Source organism: Eschrichtius robustus, chromosome 16 (assembly GCF_028021215.1).
Source record: "Eschrichtius robustus isolate mEscRob2 chromosome 16, mEscRob2.pri, whole genome shotgun sequence".
NCBI lineage: Eukaryota > Metazoa > Chordata > Mammalia > Artiodactyla > Eschrichtiidae > Eschrichtius > Eschrichtius robustus.
Window position 1 is genome coordinate 87,408,562 of NC_090839.1, and position 18,149 is coordinate 87,426,710.

An 18,149-nucleotide genomic window follows, 5' to 3' on the forward strand; every position below is an offset into this window, starting at 1 on the left:
TATTACAATGGTAACTGTAAAGGTAGGCTGAAAACTTGAGGAAAAGAGACATTGGCCTGGTTCACTCGTCACACCTCAAACAAGTTGTTTTATAGAAACAAGGGAACTAACAAACTACTCGTCAACATTGGTTCACGGCTGGACCTGCCTTATGTTTCCCAACAACGAAAATTTTCCTCATAAATGGCCCAGACGAGGAAAGGCACAGCAGAACACGAGTAGTGCCCTTGGCTCCCTAGAAAACGAGCTCAAACGCCGTGGCTTTTCCTGCAGTAACACTGGGACCCACCTTGGCTTTCAATTCATCTCCAAAGTTGGGGTCGTTGAAGTCCACAAAGCGAAAAAACAGGGCACGTTTTTGAGCAATGCTGTAATTTTTGGGAATCTCCTCCTCCGTATACTCTTTTAAGAACGTCATGTTGCAGAGGAAACGACCAGTGAAGGCCCGGAGCAGCTGGAACAGCAATTCTATGTCTCCGTAATTCCTTCTGAAGGGTCAAAATAAGAAGGCAGGTTAAATTATGGCAAATTTCATAACTATGTTTGACGTCCGACTTGCTGTTGAGCAGCTCAAAGTTACAGCCCGTCCTCTACAACAAATGCGATGACACACATGCAGTGAGCCAGCTATGCAGAGCCCAGGGAGGAGGCTTATCGGGGGATCCAGCCACGTGGCGCAGAGCGCCCGGCGCACCCACTTGCAGTAACTCAGCAGACAGTAGGCCAGCAGCTTGGGCTCCTTCCAGTTGGTGGCAGCCATGTTCTCCTTCCGGTGTCTTTCTTGGAAGGTTTCGCTGACCCACACACGTCTCAGCTGGCTCACCAGAGAGTGCTGATTGGCCAGCCAGGAGTCATCGTTTTTAACTATAATACTGATGATCTGTCAAAGAAGAGAGAATGAGGAAGCTGACAGGGTTCTCCCTGAGTCTCGACTAAACGTTTAAGATGTCGGGTGCCTGACAGAGAGCCGTGCTACCTTGATGGCCTGGAACTGCAGGTCCAGGCGCAGGGTGCTGGTACTGGGTGAGCCGGGGCGCACGGCCGTCTGGGTGCCGCCGGGCAGCAGCAGCGTGATGAACCGGTTGGGGTTAGCCGCCAGCACGTCTCGAAGAGGTCTGGCATCTTTGTGCTTTAAAAAACTCTGAAAACAAAGCAAAATAAACAGCTGTTTTAAGCTAATCAAAACCCACAAAAATGTTGAAATGATATAAACTCTAAGGTTCTTCCTAAATCTCTCAAGGCAGGCAAAAAAAAAAAAAAAAAATCACTGTAAGCACCCTCTTTAAAAAGTGCTTTTCAGACAATCATCACACTTGGAGTTTCATAATCCTAGCAGCTCGTTCATTCGTTACCACCACCAAAATCCTACAGAGGGGAATTCCTGGACTTGAGCTTTTCACATACACAACAATGTTTCTAATACTCAAATACATTAGAGAAAAACAAAGCCAGGACACTGAACAGTGATATATAAATTCCAGATCGTCGAGCATGGTGGCAGGGACCCCGACCCCAACCCCGGGCTCCCACCATGAACATCCTGCTCCACTGGGGGTCGTTCAGCGTGGCTTCCATCATGAACAGCTCCACCGTCTGCGAGGGGTGGCGGGTCAGGAACTTGATCAGAGGCTCTCTGAATGGACTGCCAGCCTAGAAAACATGTGGTGAAAACTAGACCTTCTGGAGGTTTGAGGCTTTTCTGGTCTAGCGACCTCACACGGTTCCAATGTGCAATTCTCCCCCTTGTAACTGGAGTGCACGCACCGTCAGCAAATATTAACGCCCAATATCTTTATACTGTTAGATTAACCCATCTAAAATATGACAGTGAAAACATTACAAGCAACAGATGGAGGAAGAATTAGAATTAGCCCATGTGTGACCATTACCTCGATCAACATAGCACGTTCTGTTTTCATTACGACCTCTAACAAAGGCTTGACCAGAGTTTGAGGTGCAGCTGGGATCAGATGAAAAAGGTTTATGATTGCCGAACAAATTTTCATTTCCTAATGAAGAAAACCAGAAATTATAAAACAGGCCAATTAATTTTGCCAGCAAGAGATACCAACATGACTACAGACCCTGCTAGGCACTAGCTACACCTGCAAGGTTAGCCAACAGAAGCAGAGTTAACATGTATCAATAGGAAGCCCCAACTCGCCAATCTCAGATTACAGCTGTGGCCTAAGGAAACTACCTGCCCTCGGCCTTCAGATTTCATCTGTCAGCGGAGGGGAGCGGGAGCTGACTGTGCACCTCGGTGATGGGGCCGTCTTTGCTTTCACGCACACTGACAAGTGTTGGAAGTGACCTTTCGGGCTGCCGAGGTGAGCCCAGCAGGGGCGGGGGTGGGGGGGTCATGCCCGTGGCCATGAGCGTTAGGATTCCCTCACGTTGCCATGACATCACGGGGTCTTCCCAATGCACTAAGTTCTGAGGGCACAGACTTCTTTTACCCTCAAAACTTAGCACAAAGTCCTCAAAGAAAATACTTGAAGTATTTACCCTGGAAATTAATTATCAACGTAAATAAATGACTGACTGTGGTTCTAAAAATTTGCCAACCAGGCCTGAAAATAAAGCTGACAAACTGCTTTACGGAATCATATGCAAAACGTGGGATGCCAAGAATTTTGCATTTTTTAACATGCTGACAGCTCAGCGGCCAATTACTGAGTGTCATTCCGACTTTCGGTTCACAGTGTCAGTTCCCACGGTTTTGTGTCTGCCATTCAGGCCACGGGGAAGGGAAGACTCCCTGATGTCCCATCCTGGGTGGCAGGTAATAGGATACCCATGACTCTAAACCAGTAAAATGGGGATGATAAACACCAGTCAGGAGGGACCACGTCCCAGCAGCACTGGAGATACTTCTCAAAATGTCTCTTTAAGCCAAAAGGCAAAATGGTGCGACGGGGAAGAAATGAGAAAAATAGCTCAGCGTTGCTCCCATGCCTCCTCTAGAGCTCTCTTCTACAGTGTTTCCAAGTTTTCAGGCAGATTAAGTTCTACCCTGAAATTAGAATAACCTTCTAACAATGGTACTTTCATCTTAAGGGTTTTCGTTTTCAAAGCACTGTCATGAAATCACTTCTGGCCTTCGCGTCACCACCGGAAGGCAGGAATGACAGGTATTACCATCCCCATTTTACAGAAGAGGGAAAGCTCAGGGCTGGGCTGTTCAAAGTCAGTGTCGTGACCACCACAGTGTGGTATGCGTGAGAGACATACACAGGGGCCTGGGTGCAGGGGGAGCAAGGAGGTTTCAGTTTGAGGCAGCTGGTCAGTCAGAGGAAATAGAACTCCTCCCAATTTCTAGCAGGTCTAATGTATTCTTTGTGGCATTTTCTCTCGAGAGGTTGTTAGATGCATGAGCTCATACAAACATTATGAGAGCAAAACCCGGCTGGATCAGAAATATTGAGATATTGCAATTCTAGCACGTAGAAAACCAAAGAACTTAGAATCTTGCTTAAAGACGTCCTAATAGAAAACATGCGTGGCACCCGGACAGTTCACGGCAATGGTACTAATACAACTCCGCCACAGACAGACAGGACGGCTCACCGCACTCAAAGGCACGACACACTCTGTCCAGCACAGAACCACAGGTCACAGCAAAACCAAGCACAACAACAACCCCGCCTGCACTTCCACTGAGATTCTCACCTCTACCCCTTCCACGGCAGGCTGAACCAAAACAAAAATTACAGCATGAAAAAAGGCAACGGAAAGGTAAAAAGAAAAGAAAAGAAAAGAAAATATAAACTGTTCTTCACATTGCAAGTCATAAACTGACTTTTAATAGGTTGTTCTCACCTCAAACTGACAGAATGGAGACAAGGAACATCTCCCGCACTCTGAAATGCTTTCCTGAGGATGGGGAGGAAAATCATCTTTTTTCTATTTATGTTATTTACACAGAACTTCCCATATACTCAATACACAGTAAGGATTATTGGGGTAAACAAGACAGTAAAGACAGAATTATCAGAAAGCACATAATAATTAACAGATGCTCAACAGCAAAAAATACACCTTCCACCCTTCAGATGTCAAAACAGCCCTTCTGATGGTGTCACGTGGAGTGTATTCTTCCCTAAATCAAATTTTTAAAAAAGGAGTTTTGGAATTCTTGTCTAGGGGGAGAAACTGTAAGACCCTGTTGTATGCAAATACATTAAAAAAAAAAGTTTTGTTTAGAGTGAATAATTCAAGATTTTGCGTGAAGTGCTGATATTTAAAAAAACCTCTTTCCCAGATGGAGTTGGAAGAGGACCAGGGGGTTTAATCCCCGTCAATTAGGCATGTTTGAGGCCAGAAGAACCCAGAGGCCGTGATGCCACTCACTGGATACTTAGGTTATCCTGAGAAGGGGTGTGCGTGTGTGTGTGTGCGTGTCCGTGTGTGTGTGTGTGTGTGTGTGTGTACACAGACATAGTGTAACAGGTGGTCATGAGTTTTCCCCTGTAAGTTCAATGCCAAACAGGTAAACCTTCCTAAACATGATGACAATGCAAAACTCTGATCATTAGGGGTACCCGATGTTATGGGGAGCTTTTATTTATTTTTATTCAACTTTTAACATGTCATCGGTTATAGTTTCTCAACTGGGCAGTGTTATTTGGGGATCTGACCAAATAAACAAACTACTTTCCAAGACCCATTCCTAATCTGTGGAGCATTCATAGAAACTATCGGAGCTCAAGGGCAGAAAGGGGGCTTGGCCCTGAGCTGAGGTCATAAAGCTGTGGCCACAATGCCTTGGACCCCAAACACCATAGCCCCTGAGTTGAGAGCCGCAGCCTCCCTCAGCAGTGGGACGTTCCCAGGCTCTCGGGGTCACGCTCATATGCTGATCGACAGGCTTCAGCGGGAAGGGGCTCAGGGACCTCCCAGTGCCCACGGCCCCACCCCCTATGCAACTGACCCCCCATCCCACATGAGCTGCAGTAAAAGTTTATCTTTTTGATCTAATGGAAGTCATTCATCTACCCACTAGGGTTTAAATGTTTATTCTAGAACTGGCTATACGTTTCAGAGAATTAACAGCTAACTGTAAAAACAAATAATAAATTTAGAGCAAAAATACCTAACAGATGAGAGACGGGGAGGAAAAGTACAGAGGCACTTGCACCTACTCCCAGGAGCTTACGCTTTTAAAATACACTCTGCTGTCCCCCATGAAGATTTCCTGATTTTTTCCCTATATATATGAAAATAACGAACCTTCAAAGAGGTCATGGATGGTTTAACACTCCTAAAAAAAGTTTAAGATCCTGTTTTAGTTTTGCTTGTTGGCTGTTTAGAAGCAGCAGGAAACAAGACTCACATAAACAAAACACCTTGACATAGAATGGGCAAAACAAAGCATAATAAAGCCAAAATAAGTAATAAAATACAAGATGGGATGAAACACAGCATCCAACAAATAGGCACAGGAGGACAAAAAGCCACATTAATTATGCCTCTTAAGAGCTCAAGGAATCCCCTCATTAGGTACTGCTGTACAATTTCACTGGGCGTAACAGGAGCTTGTGGAAAACACAATCCCACTGAGAGGACAGTCATCAAGTTTAAAAATATCTTAAAAGAATATTAACATATACAAATAAGACTAGATTCAAAACAGCAAGAACCATTCATTTTTAAGAGACAAAGTCTTTAGTGACCAACATCGGATACTTAAAAAGATTTAACTAAAGTGGTTTTCCCTCAAAACCGTAAAAAAATGTGTTTTGAAGGACTGGCCATTTGGACTTTCAGCAAACAACTGGGGTGGGGGATTTGGACCTAGAAAACATACATGCCAATATTTATGCGATGCTTTATTACATTCTCCTTTATGCTTTTATGAAGTCCTAAAACCTCTACTTGGTTTATGAGGCAATGATGACGGAAAGCAATGGAAAACAGCGGCTGAGGACTGCAGCCTGTGCAAACAAGAGCTGCCAGAACAGTCTAGAAAGTACACTTTACTCACTTTCAAGAAAAAACTAATAAAACTGAAATACATTTCAAGCTTCCCAGAATTCTCATCAACAAAAACATCATGTTAAAGTGAACAAAAGGGAGATTTTAAAGAAACATAAAAAGGAATGTTCAACAATTAAGAGAAATAAAAGCAAAATGTAATGCTAACAAAACATGTTTAACAATTTACATGGACTATAGTCACATAAAACTAGATTTCTGACCGGAATTTTAATTAAAAGCACCGCTCTGATATTAGCATTGGTAACGGCAGCGTACAGTGGGGCTGCCCTCCCAGAAACAAACAAGTCACTCACGTTTCCGTCGCTCCTCTGGCCCCCTTTGTGGGTGAGGACCACCACTTCCATCCACTTTCGCAGATGTTGCTGTGAAAAAAATATATCCTCAGCCATTTTTTCTTGACAACAGGAGCATCTCAATTCCAAAATGCAGCTCTTAGGTGAAAACTCATATGTAATCATTACTTTCCATGCTATTTAATGTGAGAATGGCAGTGATTCTATTACTGAAATAGCGCAGCCATCGAACTAGTGATGAGAGTAACTGGCATTTGTTTATGTTCTATAAATAGAAAGGCTGAATTTACCCTGATACAACAACAGAAAATGTGCTGCAACCCGGCCATTCCAATACCAGGACTTTTACTCCTGCTACTCTGTGCTGCAGCTGTTCCCGGAGAGCTGCCCTGAGCCAGCACCAAGCTAGCCGTCGGGGCAGAGACGTGAACAAGCAGACACCACCCCTGTCCCTGTGGCGCTCCAGTGACAGCGGGGGAACAAGGTGAAACACAGGTGCCTGCTGTGTAACAGAAGAGCAGGAACCAGCTACAGATGAGCGCCGAGGAGGCAGGGAGGGCCCTGCAGAGGCAGACAGGCCAGAAGCACAAGGAAGAGCACTCCAGGCAGAGAAAAGGAGGGAGGCCAGAAACGGAAAGGGTGGCCACTGCGGCTGAGGATTAGTGGGCACAAGGGGAACCCCGGGGGAGGGGCTGGTGAGATGAGCATGGATCCCACAGCGCGTGCGGGCAGCGATTCCCTTCCGTGCGGAATGAGGGCGCTCGTTCTGTGGAAAGACTGTGCCGCTGCAGGAGCAGAGGAGCGATCCCCGGGCCACAGCAACTCGGGCCGACCCAGCCTGTGGCAGCCGGGCTCCCGCCCTCAACGGGGTCCAGCAAAACCCAGCGACACGCGCTCAGAGCCCAAGCTAAACCACACAGGGGCATCCAAACAACAGCTTCGTGATCCTACACTGTCCAAACCTGTTCTTCAAAACACTGCCCTGCAGGAAGTTAACAAGCTCCTTTAAAAAGGACTCCTCAGTCACAAACAGGCTTGGGGACAGATGGTTTCAATACATCCAAACACTTTTCTCTGAGCCTTCAGTGTCCACAGACCTTGTAAAGCTTCAAGAGGGGAACACAGTAAGTGGTGCGTCCCAAACTTACTTAGTTACTTACTGTTTTTCACAGAAACCCTACATCTTCTAAAGCCACTGTTCCAAGGAACACACATTGAGAAACATTAAAATAATATATATTTCTTCAAAGAAACTAAATACACTCACAAGATTTTACCAGTAAAATTCCTTGAAGGATACCATCAGAATATATATTCAAAAAACCTCTATCTTACTAGAATAGCTATTTATACCAAAGATATGAGAATAACAAAATTAAAGGTACAGAAAATGGCCAGCTGCTTTCAGATTTCCCAAAGGAAAAAAATAACACTGCCTGGTATATAAAGTTCACTTTTAGTTCAATAAGGAGATTTCCAAAACAACTAACCATATAAGAAACTTCAAGATCAAATGTCAAGCAGTTGAAATTATAAGAAAGGAAAATGTTCAGGGGCGTCTTTACGAATGCCCACCCTAGACAGTAAGGTGTCCTATCTCTTAAACTTATGCTGAAGGCTTGAGCTGTTCACCCCAGAAGTGTATCAAATGAGGGAAAACAGAGGCTGAAGACTGAGCACAGTTCTGAAGGACATGGCTCAGTAAGGACGAACGTGGCAGACCACAGGGTCCATGCGCAAGGCCCGCACCACAAACGCAGAAGCACCACAGCACCGGGACCTGGCTGGACCTGGGCGAGATGGCTGGACAAACAGAAGCCTCAGTTATTCTGTATCCAAGTACATCAGCACTCCCTGCTTTCAGAGGCATTCAACCACTCAGAAGGTGGCTAGAATGTCAGAGAAGGAAAAAAAAAAATCCCCTCAACAAACCAGAAACACAAAACCCATGTACTTTATTTTAGGGAAAAAGACTCTTGGCCTTAGTCAGAAACTACAGATGTGAGACAGTTCTGTTCTTTTTTTTTTTTTTTTTTTTTTTTTGGCCGTGCTGCACGTCTTGCAGGATCTTAGTTCCCCAACCAGGGATTGAATCTGCACCCTCGGCAGTGAAAGCTCAGAGTCCTAACCACTGGACCACCAGGGAATTCCCTGTTTACTCTGTTCTAAAAAACTCTGGAGAACAATGTTTACTGAATGAATTCCCAGCTCACAGATCTAACGGGTTAGACTGGAGTGAATAAAAAAAAAACACACAAAAAGAAAGTTGTTTCAGGCAGGCATGCAAAGGCAGCAAGAAATGATAGCCAGCAGAGGGTAGAGAGAGACTAGTTTTAAAAGGAGACAAACATAAAAACACTAGGAGATTAGAACACACGCACAGATCTCATACATGAAAGAACCAACAGTCATAAGATGAGGTAAGATAATGTGTGTATTTGATGTGCTCTGACTGGGAAGTGATATAATTTCATTTACTTTAACCATGCTTATGAATGTTTGTATGCATGTAAACTGATGGGTGTGTATGTGTATTACACATGGAAGCTTAAAGGGAAAGAGCCTTTCAATCTGGAAAATTACACTCTACTATTAGGGCATCACTTCAAAGTTTTAGGACCAATCATAATACTATCAATTCCCACTTAGGTATTTGGGCCATTGTTCATTTCTTAGGCATCTGTAGATACGAAGAAACCAGCATGTGAGGTTAAAAAGCTGCATAAAAAACACATGCATGTTTGCAGTAACGTAGCATGAAATTAAGTTAATAAATTATATACAAATGTTTATTTACAGAATGCAAAATAGAGCTAATACTTGAAACCCTCTTTCATCTGTTTACACCTCATGTTTAAACACTGTCAGATCTTTTCTTTGCACAATTATTTCCTTGATAACTGTAAAAACTCGAAGGACTTCTAACGCTCTTACAAGTTTTTCACCGCATCACTGTCTATAAAGGCCAAAGACTGGGAAAAAGCTAGATGTTCACCAAGTGGGGAATGATTCAGTACATTCTGGCATGTCCCCATCATGAAATATCATGTAGCCATAAGACAGAATGAAGAAACGCTTTATGTACTGATATGAAATGATGGGATGGTAAATGGAAAAAGTAAGATGTATGTATATATTACACTTCCCTTTGTGGGAACTAACAGACATATGTCCCACTACAAATGGGAAACATCTCTAGAAGGACACACAGGAAACTTAACACTGGTGGTCCCCCGGAAGAGGAACTGGGTGGCTGGAGGACGGGGGTGGGAGGGAGGCTTTTCACAGACACCCTTTTACACCTTCTGAGTTTTAAATCATGTAAATGCGTTACTCATTTTAAAAAAATAATTTAATTTTTCAGGTTTATCATAGAATTTGTATGCATTCGGCTTACCATCATCTGATCACAAAATTTATCATTGAAGGAGTTTGGGAAGAGCCTGGTCACCGAGGTCAGACGATTCACGACGTTCAGTGTCAAGCTCCGATAGTCCCCCAGCATCATCAGCAAAGGTCTCATGTGAGTATGGATTTGATCTACCTCTATGGTAGCACCTTCTAAAAACTATTTTAAAAAAAGGTTACAAAGGAAAACAGATATCAGAGTATACTTCACAACAGAATGGAACTCATATTCAACTCTAGCAGCAAGGTTTTGCTTTGCTTGGGAAAATGGAGTATTAAACCATATACATTCCAGAAGTTTATGATGAAATGAGGAAGACTAGTCATTACTGTTTACTTTTTAAAGGGCTCAGGATGACTACGAAACAGATAGAGACACTATTCCAATCCAGTATGTTATTAACCACAGGCCGACTCCCAGGATACAGACAAGGTCAACAGGAAGAACTCAATGCAGAATTCACACCCGCCCAGCCCTCGCTCACCTTTCTCATACAGGCTTCCCCGGCCTCCTGGAGCTCACTGTTGGTTGAATTAAGGGCTTTGAAGAGGGCAGCAATGATCTTCTCTCTGGACTGAGGAAGGTAATTGCAGGCAGCAAGCGCATCTTTAGGGAGAGAAATCAATATAATTTTCATCATTAGCCTGAAAAACGTACAATTTCCTAGTCTAAAGGCTCTTACCAACCAACAAATATATGAGTCACTAAACTTCTTTCCTAGTATCTGGCCTCTTGAAAGACAAAAGAATGCACTGCCTTCTAATCACAGGCTCACTATTATCTAAGTGTGAACACTATTATCTAAGAAGGCAACAGCCTGCCAGAAAGTCCATGATAAATCCTACTGCCCAGATAAGATGAACAAGGGCTGAAGGAGAGAAACAATGGGAAAACAAGGGCTGAAGGGGGTCCCCAATGCACCCATGCCCCCAAGACATCCTCACAGGTGAGAGCACCGCTGACCTGTGGGCGGATGCATGCTGAATTAGCCCAGGATAGAGCCTCAGATTCTGGTGATGAAGGAAGTAGACACACACAGCCCAGCTGTCTCTCCACTATCCAAGTCTAATCAGATGGTCTCCTCCCAACTTGGGGGGTTAAAGGCTTTGAAAATGCAAATATCCTTAGGCAACACCACATGCCTCCAGCCTCTATGTTAAAGGTTAGTTAAGGGGTAACATTGTAGCAAGAGCAATGCCCATGCCCGCTGACAGGAACGCCTGAGAGGCACCCACCAGGAAGCGTGAGAAGCTCCCAACGCCCCACCCACCACAGCTCTGGCTAGCTGTTGTCTTGAGCCCCATCCTCAAGCTCAAATATTATGGTCTGCCTCTCAGCTCCTCTACCTCTAATTCAAGGAGGATTCTGGTAATATTTTATTAAGTGTATAAAAGTCAACAAGAGACAAAGTCAACTAAGCAACTTGTATTGGGTATTTATCAAAAAAGGGGGAAATGACTGTTTCTAAGCATGAGGATGAGTACTGATCTAGTATATGTTCCTAAGCTATGTACAATTCCTGTGCTAAACAATGATAACACATTCTTAATGAAAGCCTAGAGACAGCAGGAGTCTCAAATGCTTCTGAATCATTAAAAAGTTTGAAAAGGTCTAAATACTCCGATTCAGATGAAAATGGCAAGATAGGAATGGTATGACAACTCCCTTAAACCAGAATATTAGAGAGATACATACTTTAGAGTTATATATAGTTCCCATAAGACAGCTATAAAGAGTTTACTATAGGGCTTCCCTGGTGGCACAGTGGTTGAGAATCTGCCGCCAATGCAGGGGACACGGGTTCGAGCCCTGGTCTGGGAAGATCCCACATGCCGCAGAGCAACTGGGCCCGTGAGCCACAGCTACTGAGCCTGCGCGTCTGGAGCCTGTGCTCCGCAATAAGAGAGGCCGCGATAGTGAGAGGCCCGCGCACCGCGATGAAGAGTGGCCCCCGCTCGCCGCAACTAGAGAAAGCCCTCGCACAGAAACGAAGACCCAACACAGCCAAAAATAATAAAATAAATAAATTTAAAAAAAAAAAGAAAAAGCAGTAACTTTCAATTAAAAAAAAAATACACATAACAACAACAACAACAACAACAAAAAAAGAGTTTACTATAGAGTGAAATCCAGTTTATTAGAGTAAAAAGAATTATTTAAATCCTAGCACAATCTATATAATCCATTGACATCTCACTATGTAGTTTGATAAATATACAAACATAATTTTTTTTTATTCCACCTTAAAAAGACCACAAGAAGTCAGAAAAATTAGACAACAAAAAAACGCCACTGTCTCCCTTCACTTTTGTATCCCGTAACTTGTCTCAGATTTACATGAACTTACTTAAGGCTGCAATTCGTAAAGGTACGAGTGACGGAAGGCTTTTATAGCAGGGCAGTTTTGTTAAAGCTGAATCTTCAGCCTCGCACAAATTCAAGAGCTGCAAAAGATAGAACTTAATTTAGCCTGCTCTCACTGTGAAGACACAATAACCTTGCAAGTAACAGAACACAGCGATCTGCCACATACAACATGATTAACAAACTAAACCCAAATCCCAAAGCATTTAAGTATCGAAATGTGCTTGACCTTCCTTATTCTAAAGCAAAACTCAGTCAACCCCTGTGACACTTTCTGACCCACTCTGATACCATAATGTTTTTTCTTTACGCAGAGAATCACTTTATCTAAACGCAAATTCCAAGATGGTGGGTACAACTCCTCCTTGTTCAGAGCTGCTTCCCAATGCCTTGGGCCAGTGCCCAAGAAACATACACGTTATAATTCAAGAGTTGGAGCAGTAATCCTTTTTTTTTTCTTTCTTTTCAAGTACAGAGAAGCATAAGCAGGAAGTATTTCACTGGAAATACCGTAACGCAGATACTCCAGTGGCTAGCCTTCCAGACACTTTATCAGACCAGTACACATTTATATATCTAATATCTAAAATGTTATATATGGTGTTCTATTACTTCTTTCCCCTTCTATTGACATCCTGGAAAATGGTACCATTTTTTCCCTTAAAGATTCCTACCTAGTAAAAGATTTAAAACAGTAGAGGAGGACATACAGAGAAAAGCATTTCAACCACCCACCCTACTCCACCCCCAAGAGGAAACCTGCAGTAACGCTCTCCTCATATATAACATATTTGTATACACACACATATACAGAACCCTCTATCTATATCTAGAGAGAGTGAGCATCAGAAACTAAGTTAGAAAGCCAGACGTCCAAACGTGGCCACACCAGAACCACCTGGGACGTTTTTAGGCAGTAGATTCCCAGGTCTGACCCCAAATCTACTGAACCTAAATCTTCGGGAAGAGGACTCAAGAGTTTCTATTTTCCGAAAGATCCTCACATGTTTTTATGCAGCTGGTATCCTGATAAACACTTTCAAAACCAGTTTAGTTTCCTGAAATTTAAACACTCACTACCAGTTTCTGGTCTCCAGCTCCATGAGGAATTTTCCACATAGGTTACAACACATCTGCCTCTGAAGCCCCCAAAGGCAAGTTCCCCCCCCATTCTCCAGGGGCTCTCCTGGACCCTCCATCAAATCTTATGAGTGATGTTATACAAGGGACACAACAAGGTATAAATGATCTCAGCTAGAACACATGATCAATGACCTTATGTCCAAGCAAAAACATAGGACTTAAAGAAGCAATAGGTAAATTTTTCATAATTGGAAAATTCAGACTTAGCGTGGATAAGGAAGAATTTGCTTCCTTATGACTTTTGCCTCAGTTTACTCTGACGACGCCTCCAGAAGTATAATTCACGTCTCATAAAAATTTCAGATTAGGACTGATAATCAACAGCCCATTATGGAGTCTAAGAATTAATGCTTATAATTTGACTGTATTTATAGTTTAATTTCTATTTATCATTGTCTAATTTCGTCCCACACTGTAATATTCACGGTGACAAACACTTATAAAGTGCCATCCACCACCGCCTGTTATCTTGGGTCAAGGGGCAAGTCAAGTCCACTAAACAAGAGCCCAGCAGGACAGCGGAGTGATTAGAAACCAGGCTCTAAAACAACTGTGGTGGTTCCACCCTCAGCTCTCCAGCTCACCTGCTCTGTAGTTTTAGGTGTCTAATAAAACCTAAGGCTCAGATTCTGCATCTTCAAAATGAGAATCATCAGTATCTGTACTTCATGGGGTGCTGCCAGAACTAGGTAAGGGCATTCACGTGAAGTGAGTTCTCAACTGCAAACGGCACATTCAAGTGGTTGATAAATTCAGGAAACTGGGCACCTGCTGATACGAGAGTGATTAAGGTAGATGCTACAGCCTTATCTATAGAACACAAGTTCAAGGTCCTGAAGAGCAAGGCTCCCTGTGGAGGGCTAAGAGAGCTCGAAGGACTCAGAAACCCCCCACATTCTACCGGACATCTCCAGTCACCATGCCTACCTCCTCGCCAATCCCGGACGTAACATACCTGTGCCGGGGGCTGAGCCAGGCGATGGCCGGTTACCATGGTCACCGCCCGTGCCTTCTGAGTGCTGCCTGACCAGTCTTCGTGCACAAAGACAGGTTACCAGACACACGCCATCACCATCCACACCACGCCGCACCACCACCCCCCTACCTCTGTGTAGAACACCTTATGCTCCACCACGTTAAGGTCCATTGTGAAGAGCCTGGGCTGCAACGTGGTACAGAACGTGTTCCCCTCCATCAGGCCGATCTGCGCATTGGCAGGCTGGTGTCGGAGCAAATGCTTCTTAGGTGGGACCATATCCTGGAGAACCTGGGGGAGGCAGGGAGGAAGCATCACTGGCCAGCCGCCCCTCAGAAAGCAAACACCTCTCATCACAATGTGCTAAGCCAATTAGCAGCTTGAAAACCGTAACTGAGATCAAAAGGTATCACAGACATCCTTTCGTTAGGAAAGGGAAGCTCCATTTCATACGCTGACACTGGGTCATGGAAAGATGCACGTCAGATACGTTTAATTCCTACGGGTCCAGAGTAACCTCTCTCACAACCACCACCACCAAAACAAGAACAGCACCATCAGGCTGTGCTCTACAGGCCCAGGAAACCAGTACTCTACTCCCTTGACACTCACAACTACTGATACAGACGTTAACATAAGCATGTTGCTGTTTGCATATCTGAGGTCAGAAAGAGCATATGTAATAGCACTCTGTTTACTGGACACAAAATTACAAATTCCGTATTATCTGCAAGTCAAACTTGAAGGAAAAACAAAGTCTTCAAAGGTTTTGTTCCAACAACCCTAGTCTGGTGACAGACGTCTCACCTCCTTATGGGGTTCCATTATCACGGTCACGCTTTTCCCGGTGACCTGGGCCAGCACCTGCAGGGAGTGCATAGCCTGCTTCCTCACGGTTGAGTTAGGAGACGTGACTTCCCGAACCAGGTCATGGGTCACGTGGTGGAAGGACTTCTCCTGGGCCGCCATGATCTCCTCAGCCCTCTCCTCGTCCTTCAGGGGCGTCGCACACCTCATCAGAAGTTGCTCCAGGGTGGTCTTGGCCATGGCGACTGCCCCATTGGAAACCTGCAGGCCAGGGGCTCCTTAGCGCGAAAGGGGGCGACGCTGCCCACAGCACCCACGTCTCCTGCACACGCCCCCCCCAACCCACGCCGTCACCGGGGGCGCACACCCCTCACGCCAGCTAACGTGTCAAGTCTGCTTCGTTAACGTCTGCAAGGTATTCCAGTAGCTAACTCTCCTGCTCATAGGTAATTTCTGTCTGTCATTCAGAAAAGAAAATGCGGATCTAGACTTGATCCTTGTGTTTACCGAATGGATTTAAGCAGGCAATGCCCACCATCTTCTATTTGTTTGTGTTATATCTGCACAGAGCCTCATAAAGAACGCGACTCCTGTAGAAACTTCTGGCCAGTTAAGTACTCTGGCCAGGGGCTGTTCATCATGACAGACAAGTATTTAGATCCTCAGAGAAAGAGAACCTGAGGGCTCTGATCTGTCCTTTCACTGAAGACGCTGTGATGTTTTCTAAGCTTCTAGGAGAGCGTATTGGCGGAACTGTCTGAGACCAACTGTGCTCCAGGCAAACCAGCGTCTTGAACCAGGATGGTGAGGTTTGGGGTCACCCATCACCTACCTCTCCAGTCAAGTCCATCATGACAAAGAGAAGAGCTTTGAGGAAGGTTTGCTGGTTCTGCAGAACCCAAGTGAGAGGCAGCCGCTCCATGAGGAACTTAATGGACACCACACCCCCCAGCTTTGCGTACCAGGCCTGCTCGTAGCAGCACGCGCACAAGCGTTCCACGATATAAGAGAAGAGGGGCAGCTGGCACGCCTGGAGAAAAACGCACACAACCCGTACGGTGTTACTCAGTTCTTAAACTGTGAGTGATTTCTACAACGACTACCCTCAAGCACAAACACGCCCACACAGACCTCAATCCTTCCTTACCCTCTCCTTTGAGCCCAGGATGATACTTGCAACATCAAATATCACAGCGAGGGCTACCTCCCCGATCTTGCAAAGTTCCTTTTCTTCATACGCCATACAAATAGCTATCGCATCAATGAGGACCAAGGGGTCCATTCCTTTCGACCCGTTTTCTTCACTGTGAAACATGGCGGTGCTGGGCTGGCTGCCCACCTGGTAGCAGGGGAGCAAGAAGGGACCTGAAAGGAGAGGCAGAGGGCACGAGGGAAAGTCGGGTTTAGCTCCACAAACATTCTCGTCCCTCAAATTGCAAAACTACCTCGCGTTTTTCCTTGAGGTTAGGAATTTAATAAAGGCCCAACCCTGGTACTCCAGACCAACTGCTGGTAAACTGCAGTTATTTATAAACTAAGTGATCTGACCGACACTAAGGCTATTTTTCTGAATGTTTTCCATTACACACTGATATTTTCACACTTTCTCAATCCCAATTCAAAGATGTATTAGTTTAAAAGGAGAACCACAATCAGGTATCTTCTTTAAAAAAATCATTAGCGAGGCCAAGAGGTACAATATGGGAATGACCATGGGTCATGCTCTTGACATACAAGTAACAGTAAAAAGCAACAACATCCACCTACAAAACCTAACCCACACACAGAGAACAGTCTGCCAGCAACTATTAATTCATACCTGGCAGGCACCCAGCATGAGGCAAGATGGGAGTTACTGAGAAGCGTACAGGTCTGATGGAAACACTGAGAAACAACCTAAGTGTTAAACTGTACAGCACTGACTGTCCAGGCAAGAAGAGTTAAAAAAAAAAAAAAAAAGGAGGGGAAGTTCTGTGTTCTGCAGTGTCTGGAGAAAACCACTTGTTGATCGAGGGTGAGGGGCTCTGAGGACCCAAAGTGCTACTCAAAGTGTGCGTGCCCACTGACCAGCACTGAGATTAAGGTGAGATTAAGTGTTCAGAAACTTAGCAACTGGCGGTGTGGTGAAATTTTTACTGTCTTTTCCAAGATCACCAGTCTGCAGTGGGTTAGAAACACAGAGACAAACGAAATGGGTCCTTCACCACCCAGAGCCTGAGAACCCCGGAGCAGAGGCGAGGGGCGCACAGGCAGGACGAGCCCAGGAGCAGGGGAAGCACGGCCTGCAGACGGAGCAGCTGGCTGATGGGCGGCCAGCGGGAGACGGAGCAGAGCGGAGGGTGAGCCTCGGAAACACCACCAAGGACAGGAGACCAGCCAGGGCTGTGACCACGAACTGTCCCTGTTCTACACACAGAGGGGCCAAAAGTACTCAGCCCCCAGGAGGAAAAACAAAGGGCCAAAACGTTAAACTCGGTGTATTTTATAGGTAAAACTTGGTGACAATTTTCAAGTGAACTCAGCACCCACTGCTGACATACCAACTATCTCTGTCAATGGAAAACTATGAAGTGGAAAACTATGAAACAAAAGCCAAAAACCAATCAGCCAGACTCAGCTTCTCTGAAACACAGCGTCTGACCGAGTTTTTGAAGCTCCCCGAAGGCCTCAACCCACCACTTCTCTGTCCCACTCACCGCACTGCTGGGCAACTGCCACCATCGTGTAGTGGCGAATCAAGCTGGCTACAAAGGGCAGGGCACTGGGCCGGAGGTCTTTAATGACAGCGGACATGAACGCCCCAGTCAGAGCCTGCTCAAACGTCTTCCGAGCTGGAGTGTCTTGAGCTTTGTAGCGATGTGATATGATGACATTGGGTATGGTCTTTTCTGTAAAGCTGCAAGACAACAATTAAATCCATCATCACGACACTCAAGTCCTGAGCCAATGATTCCACTACAACTTACTTATTTTCAACCTGCCCACTTTCCTTTTTTGCAGATAGGCCTGAGTGAGTTAATTTCTCTGCTTTAATTTCAGCAACACTTTGGAATCAAACATGATGAATTTCATGACAAATGTTTATAGCCAATGGTTCAAGAGACACCAAATATGTTCTACCTAATATGAGCACAGGTAATGAATCAGAGGTAAATTA

The 18,149-nt window shown here is 44.8% G+C and overlaps 1 protein-coding gene across 7 annotated transcripts in view; it reads right to left on the reverse strand.

Moving 5' to 3' along the window:
* TRRAP (transformation/transcription domain associated protein) overlaps nucleotides 1-18,149 on the reverse strand; it is a 111,355-nt gene that overhangs the window by 55,707 nt on the left and 37,499 nt on the right. For 6 of the 7 annotated variants that reach the window (XM_068525250.1, XM_068525248.1, XM_068525249.1 and 3 more), the window contains 14 exons: nucleotides 17,689-17,888; nucleotides 16,140-16,357; nucleotides 15,825-16,022; nucleotides 14,993-15,253; nucleotides 14,315-14,476; nucleotides 12,050-12,146; nucleotides 10,187-10,308; nucleotides 9,691-9,861; nucleotides 6,294-6,362; nucleotides 1,890-2,009; nucleotides 1,531-1,650; nucleotides 977-1,141; nucleotides 699-880; nucleotides 290-488 (listed from right to left, as the gene is read on the reverse strand). In XM_068525250.1, coding sequence (XP_068381351.1) covers nucleotides 290-488; nucleotides 699-880; nucleotides 977-1,141; nucleotides 1,531-1,650; nucleotides 1,890-2,009; nucleotides 6,294-6,362; nucleotides 9,691-9,861; nucleotides 10,187-10,308; nucleotides 12,050-12,146; nucleotides 14,315-14,476; nucleotides 14,993-15,253; nucleotides 15,825-16,022; nucleotides 16,140-16,357; nucleotides 17,689-17,888 — 2,284 coding nt within the window. The remainder of the gene's footprint in view (nucleotides 1-289; nucleotides 489-698; nucleotides 881-976; nucleotides 1,142-1,530; nucleotides 1,651-1,889; nucleotides 2,010-6,293; nucleotides 6,363-9,690; nucleotides 9,862-10,186; nucleotides 10,309-12,049; nucleotides 12,147-14,314; nucleotides 14,477-14,992; nucleotides 15,254-15,824; nucleotides 16,023-16,139; nucleotides 16,358-17,688; nucleotides 17,889-18,149) is intronic. The other variant, XM_068525247.1, reaches the window with a different exon arrangement.